The 11012-nt window shown below is 36.3% G+C and overlaps 1 protein-coding gene across 5 annotated transcripts in view; it reads right to left on the bottom strand.

Annotated features, from left to right (window-relative positions):
• Nucleotides 1-548: 548 nt before the first annotated feature.
• The window catches only part of TENT4A (terminal nucleotidyltransferase 4A), a 60671-nt gene continuing 50207 nt past the window's right edge, over nucleotides 549-11012 (bottom strand). For 4 of the 5 annotated variants that reach the window (XM_074899488.1, XM_074899484.1, XM_074899487.1 and 1 more), the window contains one exon: nucleotides 549-2810. In XM_074899488.1, the coding sequence (XP_074755589.1) occupies nucleotides 2631-2810 (180 nt within the window). In that variant the 3' untranslated portion in view covers nucleotides 549-2630. The remainder of the gene's footprint in view (nucleotides 2811-11012) is intronic. The other variant, XM_074899485.1, reaches the window with a different exon arrangement.

Below are 11012 nucleotides of genomic sequence, written 5' to 3'. Positions count from 1 at the left end.
AATACTTGAGTTCCCTTTCTTGGAGTTCAGGTATTTACAGAAGTTTCTCCCAAAGACTCAATTTCTGAAATTTTGAATTTGAGTCAGTTATTGACATTTCAGAGGCCTCTCAGAGGGTTAACAGAAAACAAACAACACACAATATGTGCAGTTTTTGAGGATGCTCAAGACTGGACAAAGATTTTTGAAAGGAATTTAGAACCTACAGGGAGGGACTAAAATTATACTGAAAGTTAAGGTATCTCAAGGGATCAGTTAGTCAATCTCCTCTTTCAAGAATATTGTTGGGAACTACCTCCAGCTCCTTTGCTCTCTCATTATCAGGGAATCAAATCCACAACTACAAAACTAACAGGCATGTTCATTATTCCCTTTACAAACACATCAAACACATTTGTGAAGGGTGACTATCCACCTTCCAAGCTCATGCTGAAGGTGTTCAGCATGAACAATTTAAAAGCAGATCTTCAAAGCCTACGTCAAACAATGGGATAAGGTCAAGTATTACTTCATCCATTAAATTTCCCATAAAAATGTACAGAAGAGTGACTGGTCTCCAAAGTTTATTAAAAATCAAAGAATAGAAAACTTTACATAAAAATATGTCAATTTTAGCTTCCACATAGTTGTCCACACAAAAAATTTAAACATGATTTTTTTTAAACCTGTAGCACATAACCACAGTGATAGCCAGGCCAATTTATTTGGTTCACCATGACTGAAGTGTTACATGATACCACTTTTCAGATGAGTTCTGCTTTAAAATGGACGCTAGTATAAGACACCAACTAAAGCCTCTGAAGGCTCTTTAATGTAGTTATGCTCAATATTGCTAGTGTGTAAAGACTAAGCAGTACAGGCTTATGTAACAGCCCTTAGATATTATTTATGAATCAGCTCACAATTTTTAAAACTTTTTTTTTTTTAAATTGTGATGAGTCCAGAGCATTAAGACAAACTTTTTGCAAACAGATATGCACTACTCTACTTTGGAATGTTGCCCTCTCTCCCCTCAAGGACCTGTTTGTGTTCAACAGATTCAGTAATAACATGAACTACTTCTGCTTCAAAGGCATACAGCATATTAAAAAGCTTCATGCTTGACACCTCATTTTAATACTCAGATACCAGTTTTAAAACCTTCTATATCTGTATACAGTATAGATGTCCTGTTAACAGGATTCTTCAGCTTTCTCTGCTAGTGGACTTATATAACTGATCTGTAGTTTTCTGTATAGCTTAAGAACTCTCATTAAGAACTCTCATTAAAAAAAATGGGAAGTCAGAGGGCATGAGATGTGACCTACTCCCAGGACAACTGTGGTGCTTTAAAAACTCAGGGTTAGGCAGGATGTACATTTTTCAAAAAGTTAAAGACAGTGTTTGTCATGGCAATACACACTTGCATAGTATACCTGTATGCATCTGTAAATTAAGTGCCAGCCACTCATACTGTGTACAACACTGGGCTGTGCTCTCCTGCAATACATTAAAAGATACTTCTCGTAATGCTTAGAGCAGCTGAAGTACTTTTTATATATTTGCTCTTAACAGAACTAATGCATACTGCTATACAGATTCCTTAATGGAATCAACATATTTCCTTTCTCCACATTCCTTAAGCCGGGTACCTCTGTTTAATAATGTTGTTTGAACCCAAACATTAACAGGTTACGTTACTAAAATGCATCAAAGCATGTAGTTCACAGCTTTTTAATTTAACATCAGGACTTGAACCAACCTTCTCCCCCTCCCTCTCAAAAGTTTTACTTCTGGTAATACAAATGCTGGATTTGTTGTCTAGTTAAAGGAATAAAATTAAAACTCATTGGTCAGAGCAAGACGACTGATAGAGGCCAGACAATGAGCTAAAAAACACAGGGTCAAAATGCTTTGGAGCGTAATACCTTCTTAAAACCGTAAGCCAAATCGCACTTTCGTTGTGAATCAAGAAGCCTCAAGTATTACCAAATGTCATGTTTGTAACACTGCTCAGACAACCTGCCAAAACTATGAACCCAACTTAGATAATGCAACCTGGGAAAGGATCTGTAAATTAAAAAACCTCTTCCCCTTAAATATAACTTATGTGACATATGAAATTAAATTAAAAATTCCAAGTTATTGCACAAATTATACTTCCAATATTTACAGAGCAAAAAATTCTGAACTTTGAAACAAAAACAGAAGAGCAGCAAATTTACTTTTATGAATTCCCAACTTGATTTGCTGCAAAGAAAAAAAAAAATAATTCCAAGGGGCTGAAGTTTCCTTCACTTCTAAAATAAAAGAAAACAGAACCCACAAAGGAACAGATGTAGCCACAGCAAAAAAGCCACAGCATTTGTAAATGTCCTTGCAGTTCTATTGTCAGAGCTGCTTCGGCACTGTATGAACCATTGTGGGAAGGCAGAAAACAAACTTCCACATTTAATAAGGCTTCACAGATAAGCACAACTACTTCTTGAAGATGGACTGAACCACCACACAAAGAAACATGCAAAGAAGTCAGCTGCAGATATTTGGCAACACCAATAAAACGATGTGCTGGACGCTGGTCTCCATCCCTCAAGTTGAGTGGCACTCACTCAGTTTATCTGAACAGGGAAGGTCATTTTGGCATCTTGCCATTATCTGCTCAGACTAATAGGCAAACTGTCTCTGTGTTTTTTTCTTCTCCATATATTACGATTGTACTGGTGGTGTCCTCTATTACCAACTGGTTGCCTCATGCCTCCACTGCTGACAGGGCTGTAGCTGTTGCCTTGGTTATGAGTTCCTTTCATGGAAAACTTCATTCCGCTGTGCTGCTAAAAAACACAAGATAAGCACTCAGTTTAGGCATACAAACAACTGAAACAAAATATATTACCAGTGGCATTTCCTCAACATACAATTCATTCCTACAGAATGCTGCTTGAAGCAACTGGTCTTTTCATGCTTGTCTGATTTTAGCTGTGCAAGTCTGATGGCACTATAGCTTAAGAAGTATTTTCTGAAGTGTCCTGCAAATGAAATGGTGTAGATTTCAAGGCATCCTGAAAAACCTTGGATCTCAGTATGAAATGCACTCGCTATGCACCACCCTTAAAACCAGAAACCTTCCACTTTAAATATTGTGACAGTCACGTTTATTTTAGAGGATCTCAGAAAGAGCACGACCAAGTGAGATACTTCTTGGTAAGACTTTCCAAAACATCATGGATAAATGTAAGGGTGTGATCATATGAGCTGATACACACAATGCACAAGTCTGCTCTGCCCATAATCTCACTCAGCTACAGGTAAACTGGCTATGGCCTGTAAGGAGCTTATAAATCCTACTGGTCTGACCACAAAGCTACACAGCTCCTAGATCACACTTTACATTCAGAGCAAGGCAAAACAATTAAATGATGAGGAACATAGCATGACACTTTCTTTGGGGGGAATCTCCAATAACTTGGAACAGAAACTGCCAAAAAGGTCTAGTGGAAGCCTGAGTAAATCTACCACATCATAAGGACTACATACAGGTGTCCTCCCATCACCTAATGACATACAGTAAATTGGTTTAATGTGTATGTACTTAAAATAGGTACAAGAGTTTCAGAAGATGAAATTTAAACAGACTTCCCAAATACTGTTAACTTCAATGCAAGCAACTTTTTCTTATGTCTGACAACAATAACTTTAGGACAATTGACTGCCTTCAACAAAAGCTTATACATCATTTTGTCTTCCATAAGCAGTTAAACAGAAGCACCATTAAAGCTAACATTGGAGGCAACTGCTTAGAATATGAGATATCTGCAGCTACTTTAGTAACCTATATTTCCAAACAAGTTTGGATTAGGAAAAAAAAAAAGAGAACACCAAGTCATAATTACAATTGTATGCACAAAACTAAAACAGTTACTGAAGGCATAATTCCATAAACAACATTTTACTGTCAAATTATCATCAGAAGAGACACGGAACATACAGAAAAACAAACTGGTGAAAACTAGTATTGAGGAATAATTAAAGTTAACTGCAGGGTGGTAAAAAACCCTTGAACTGTTATTTAATTTGTGTCCTACAGCAACTTAATCAACCTTCTACATGCAACTTCTAGACACCCAAGACAGACATGCTAAGTGCTATCCTTGTAAAATATTCAACGACAAAGAGAAAAAGGGAATGAAAACTGAGAATCCCTCATTCTTAAGACACACAACTGCCAAAACCTTACTCGCATATGTTGTTAAAACATCTACTAGAATCTATTTATGAAAGTCAACATGAAATAAAAAGAATTTTGAATGTTTTATATTTCTGGCCTGTGGTCCTTCAAGCAAACACACCATCTTGTCACACTCTTGTGCAAAGTTTTCTAGTTCAGTAAGTGTACATCTGACTCAATTATATAAAGCAAACCATTAAGCATCTACATTATTTGATGTCAAAATACTAAAAAGGATCCTTCAACAGTCAAAACACTAAAACCAGCCATTCATTACAGTTACCCTCAACTATATGCTGAAAAAAGACAAAGGAAAACTTTAGTTCTGTTACTGTACAACCAGAACAAAACACTGACCAAGAAGCATATAAAGATTCAGCAAGACTATCCTCTTCAGCTGGAAATGAGAAAAACCTGGCAACTTCATCCTCAATTTGAGGATTCAGAAAAAAAATTATTGGGGGCAGAAAGGCAGGTCACCTCAAGGTCACACAAGCACCACAGCAAACATAACAATTCAGCCTATCTACCTGTATCCTAGAAGTAGTCATATCCCTGGTTTGATCAAAAGGTAATCAAACTTCCAAAGATTATTTATTTAACTTCTTGTCATTCTGCTCTCTGACTTTTCCATATACTGCTGATGGCTACACAGACCTAGATCATATACCCCCTCATTTTCTTCTCCAGGTTAAAGAATCATTCTTCACACAAAAGCAACTCCATGTTTGACTACTCTTACCATCCTTCCCTATTCTTCTTCCATTTGTATTATCACTTTTTTCTGATGTAGGAGGCAAAACTGTACTCAATGTTCATGATAGGGGGTGTACATGGATATTTACATGATATTTTCATTTCTGCTCTTTTTTCCTAATAATGTCTAAAACTTGGTTTGACAATTTTCTGTAGGAAATTAAGAAAGCATTATCAAAGCAGTTTTCTGCAAAAACAGCAAGATCTCATCTTTGCAAGAAACTGTCAGCCTAGGGCCTACCACTCTCTACAAAGTTTAATGTACTTCTCTCCCTCCTGATGCAACGCCTTGAAAGGTTGCTTCTGCACCCCCTCTCAATTGGTCCTTAAGGAGCTTAAAAACACAAGCCAAAAACTTGGCCACACTTCATCCATTGCCTTTCAGATGTCAGACAGCACAAGGCCCAGCACAAACTCCCGCAGGGCTTCCCTGACAAATTCCACTTACTACAAGAATTGAATCATTGTTTTGTTTACGACAACACACATCTTTCACTTAATTTCTTCTGGAATCTTTGGCAAAAGAAATTTACTTCATGTCTTTTGGAAATCCCAAGAGGCTGTATCAAACAGCTCTCTTGTGCACACACTTCTGGATATTCACATCCTTGGGACTCCCATAATCACTGAGAAACGGCATGTCTACACAGATGATGGCTGGAGAGAGATCAGATAATCAAAAAACAGCCATTCATATGTGATATGACAGATGATGGTTTAGATGCTTTGACTTTAGATCTATTTTTCTTGATAATCTCCTCTTCCATCACAGGGCTATTGGTTCAACAACTGAATGATAGAACTGGTTTGGTTTCTGATGTTTTTTGGAGTTTTTTTGACCAGTCTGTTGAATTTGATCCTCTGCAAATAAAAGCTGCTAGATCTGGAGGGAAAACTAAAAAAATTGCATTTAAGATATGCCAGGCATGAGGGGGAGGGGTGAGGTGGAATTCTGTAATCACAAACCAAGTTTAAAAAGTTTCCAGATATTTTAACAGAAATTTAAGAGAAGGATGTTATTGGCCTTTAACCCAAACAACAGAAACCTGGTGGAAAAACTGAAATACCAATTCATTATTTGCAAAGGAAACCTAACTTTTATTCTTAAATACTGGCAAATTTATTATACAAAACTGCTAACATTCAAAGACTGTCATTATTCAAGAAGAAAATTTAAAGTCAAAACCAAATCACCTACACTCTGAAATAGCCCAAGTAATAGAGCTGAAATGTAAACATAAACAAGGTTTCTGACTCATTTCAGTGTCTGTGATTTTTTTGCCTGTTAGCATGTTTAAAGTAAAAAGAAAAAAGCAGAGAAGTGTTAGTGATGAAAACAAAGTATCAGTACTCTTAACTTTAGAACTAAAGAGATTATACATACAGCACTCAATTGCTAAGGAGCTACAAAGCTAAAGTTTAGAAAAGGCTTAAGATAGTTCAGAAAGATGACATATTGACTATCTTGTTGTTAAAACTAGAGGGTTAATGGCCATGATTGAATCTAGTCTGCAGTTGACTGGAATTATAATCAAACTCTTACACTTCAAAATCATTCCATGTGAAATATTAAAGTAGTATTCGTAAGAACTTTAATGCACTATTAACATTTTAAGTGTCCCCTTATATAACTTAATATATCTTCAAAATATTTCAAAGTTCATTTCAAGTTCTCACCTTATTTCCAGTTTCTCTATTTTAGGTTTGCAGCAAAAACCCCGGAAACATAAAGAACCTTTTTTAAAAGGATTTATGTTAATTTTTCCACTTTCTGAACACAACATCTGGAAATATACTAAAAAATGCATCTTGCATGCAAGTAAAATTTAACTTCTTGTTCTTTATGAAATAAATTCACTGTTTTGCAGAGAAGCAATGGGCAATAACCTAACATTTTAGTCATTACTGCACAAGCAATAAATCCAGTATTAGGCAATGGTTCAAACTAGCCTCATTACTTTAAATTAGCTAACAGGATTCTACAAGATATGTGCACCAGCTACCTGGGCATACTCTTAACCTGGTAAAATTTGTAAGTGGTTTAGATTTCTAAGATGAAGTATAGCAAAACAAAAATTAGGACTGACGATCTGGGGAAATAAGGCTCAAAGCGCTGCAAACAATGACTGTTTCCCTCCTTTTGGGCCCCTTGTTTGGACCAACTGGCTATTTCCAGCTACAACTGATCTTGAGTCCTGAACAAATTTTATAAAATCAGCCAAAACCCATTTCTGCTCCCTTTAAAAGGCAAACACAGCATTTATGCAACCAGCTGTGAGAACAGCAAAGAAAAAAGTCAACATAGAGACTAGAAAGAGCTCAAAAGCAATGAAAGTTTTAGATGGTTCTTATCTTCTAACACTGGAGAACTGAAAGACTTGCAGCCACAAGGGATTACATCAGTCCTTCGTATTTTGTTTTGCTTTGTGCGGTAGCTCTGCCACAAAAGGAAGTTTTTGGTTCTCTTCATTTTAACAACAGGTTAGGCAACTGTTAGTATGACCAGTTCAAAAAGAAACTAAGTATTTGAGAGATCAGAGGGCCTAGTCCCCAGAATGAGTGACTGACAGTAGACACTAGCATCATAACATATTTAGAACTACTTTATGATAAAGAAAGTAGAATCTGACACACGAAATAAATACCCTTTTTGATCTTGTCACCAGTTGTTTCAAAAATTGAGGGGCAGGAGTCAAAACAACACTACCAGAAGACAGAACTCATACTGCAACTTTGCTACTGTTGTGACATGGGCCATGAAGTGTTATCTGCATACTTGTCATTAAGAAGAAAAGGAGGTAATAGCTTCTCCAGTATAAATCTATTTAAAGAGAAATCTTACCTCACTGAGATTTTTCACCTTTTTATTTGGAATAAAAAAGTATTATTACAGTGAGCAGACCCAAAACACTTTTCAAATGATGAGCTGATATCAGAGTACATGTGAACAAGTCAGTACAGGAAATGCATATGTGAATATTCAAATCAGTCTCAGCTTGGAAGCAACAATCTGATTACAGTGACATTGGAAGATAAAAGGTGTACTACACAAACAAAAATCAGATATTAGTTCTACATTTCCATAAGTCTATCTTATTTCTGGTAGGTTTATTTATGTTGCTAGAAACTACGATTTAGACTTTGTGTCTTTCCTGCAACTCAAAAAGCACTCAGAAAACAACCACCAAGGTGGCCAGACAGTTTCAGGCATATAAACATCTAGATGGATGCTCATACAGAGACCAGGACGCCTATATGGAGGCTGGATGTCTAAATGAAGACCTCTGGAGATCATTTAATCCAACCTTCTGTTGCAAACAGAGTCAGATTAGGTAATCCAGGATCTAGTCAAACTGAGTCAGTTTCCATACACAGAAGGGTATCACCACATTAAGACTGTCCATATAAATATATGACCATCTAAAATGAAAAATACTGAGTACTGTTTTCAGCTGAACAGCCTCCAACTCATATGTAGATTCTTCTTCTCTCCATTCTTCAGGAAGTCATCATCTTTTCCTAATTTTGCATGCATTAAATCAAAAGCCAAACAATGTTCTGTCATACACAGAAGATGAGTGTCTGACATTTAGAATCAAAACAGCTTCCAAAGTAGACAGAGAATCCTCCTTTCTTTGCCTAAGAAAGTGTATGGACACTGAATAAGTATTCCACCCTAAATGCACGCTCTAAATAAAAGATAAGAAAAACGCCAGTTGGTTGACTGAAGAAACCTTCGGTACCTGAACTGCTTAATAATGTCACTGAAGAAACAAAACAGGTCACTTCTAAATTGGAGCTAACATACTATAAAAACCTCTGAAGCATCACACTATACTAAGGGAATTCAGCATATTTTTACATTTGAGTAGTCCACTGGTAAACTGGACTAGAGTTCAGCCTTGACATGAATTAAAATGTAACTTTACAAATGTATCTTTCATCCCAGTGAACTACACTTAGGCACTTACACTCATCTAAAAGAAATACATTTTTGACTCAAGCCCCTGACTAATGTTATATTTCCAATGTTGCCAACTTTTGAGGAATCATTCTGGAGACACTACCATATCAGCATTATTAGTGAGACATTAACAATTCTTCTCAATAAGAGGAAACTCTGAAGCAAAGTATTTTAGCCAGTGAAGTGCCTGTAAAGCAATACAAACAAGTAGTTTACAGGTTTAAGTGACTGGCCTTATATGGCCAAACACAAAAGAATCTGAAAAACAAACTACTTCAAGTTCTAACAGTTATTTAGACTGCTTTTTTTCAGGACTGACATTAAAGTTTCATTTCTTAGTTGTCTCCTGTGCTTCATAACTGAGCCAGTGAATGCTGCTGTGAAATTTTCAATGAACATATTCATGACAAGACACCACTCATCTAAAGGGTCTTCAGCGGAGATTTTCTTAGACACACTGGAAGCCAGCACAGCAGGACTTGTACTTACTGGATTTAGGTACTTTTGAATCAAAAGACCACTCTTTGGGAAAAAAAAAAAACACAGCTTAAAAAGAAAAGCATTTTCATACCTAAGCAACATGAAGTTTCTTCTGTCTTCATTGGTGACCAACAATCCACGAACAAACTGAACTTAATTTCATCCCAAAATAACAAGGAAACTAATCCTTTCTTCATGATGGAAAGTCACTAAGCAATTTCTACCCTCTCCATTCATCTGGACATGCATGCCAATACCTGTTATTCTGCTTATACCAGTGGGCAGCACTGCTTTATAAACTGTTCTACTCTTCCAAGTGAAATTTCAAACCGCTTGTCAAGAAAGTAGAAGAATGATTAGCTTGGAAAAATGACGATGATCCTGAAAAGCATGCAGACCTATATCAGAAGCTTAATTACTCCCTGAACTACCTGGAAATTCTCCAATTAATTATGCAGTACATAAATAGAATTGGTAATCACACTAAAGTTGTTTAAAAAAAAAAAAGTATTAGGAAAGGAAGCTCTAATGGCAGAGATTTTGCCTAGAAGGCTGCAAGTTGTTCAAAATACAGTTAGTGCTCTTGACATTGGCACCTCCTGCTTTTGAGAGAAGTACTGGACACCTGGGTACAGCTTCCAAGATAAACTGAGGTGGAGAAAGTCGTCAGGGAAAAGGCTCAAGACACCATGCAGACAAATGAATCCCTTTGAATATGAAAGAACAATTGCTGTTAAGAAAAAAGCTTGCACATGTCTATAAGGATAGGAGTCCTCTGAGCTAGTAAACTGTACCCATTAAAAATTATAAACTAATATGGTCTTAAGTTACATCAACTGCAAAAGGAAAGCCATCAATTTAATCTAGCTCAGTCCAGAAATAAAAAGGAGACATTTACAGTATTCTCAGTAGAATGATACTATTTTCCACTTCTGGCTTGATCATCATACTTATCAAAAAAAGAACATTTCTACTTCACAATAGATAAGCTTTTGGTAAATTCAGTGTAGATAAAACATCATCCCATTTCTGAACTGTAAATTGCAAGAAACTCCTCTGACTTAACAAATCTCAAAGGCATATCTTTGTCAAGTGAGAGCCACAGAAAAATTCCCGATTTTAAACATATAAGTATTGTACAAACTACTAAAAGAAGAGTTAACAAGCATTGGAAAGGACAGCCAAGTAACAGAAAGCCAGAAAAAGTGCTACAAAGCAGTTGTTTTCCAAGACTGAAAATTCCAACACAGACCCAGAATTCATGTAACACACTGCCTCTTCACAACTGAGGCAAGAACACTGGATGCCAACTTTTTTTGTACCAAGTGCATGCCTCAAAACTAGAATCTTTTGTGGATAATTTTGATGAAGTTAAGATCCAGGGTACCTTGTCAGAAAAGCAGTTATTAAGTGAAAGAATAAACTAGACTAAGTCTGGTTTTTAGATTAAGTCTAACTTAAAATAGCTCCACAGTTTTAGATTAAAAAAACTTTATGACTGCACACTAGCATGTGAATACTCAACTACAGACACTGAAATAATTTCTCACTAATAGAAAACATCTTGCAGATAAGGTGGTTTTGCCTAGGTAAGATTCAGAAGTAGAG

This window comes from Athene noctua, chromosome 2 (genome assembly GCF_965140245.1).
Source record: "Athene noctua chromosome 2, bAthNoc1.hap1.1, whole genome shotgun sequence".
Classification (NCBI taxonomy): Eukaryota; Metazoa; Chordata; class Aves; order Strigiformes; family Strigidae; genus Athene; species Athene noctua.
The sequence above is the reverse complement of the archived record's forward strand: the minus strand, read 5'-3'. Positions and strand labels throughout refer to the sequence as shown.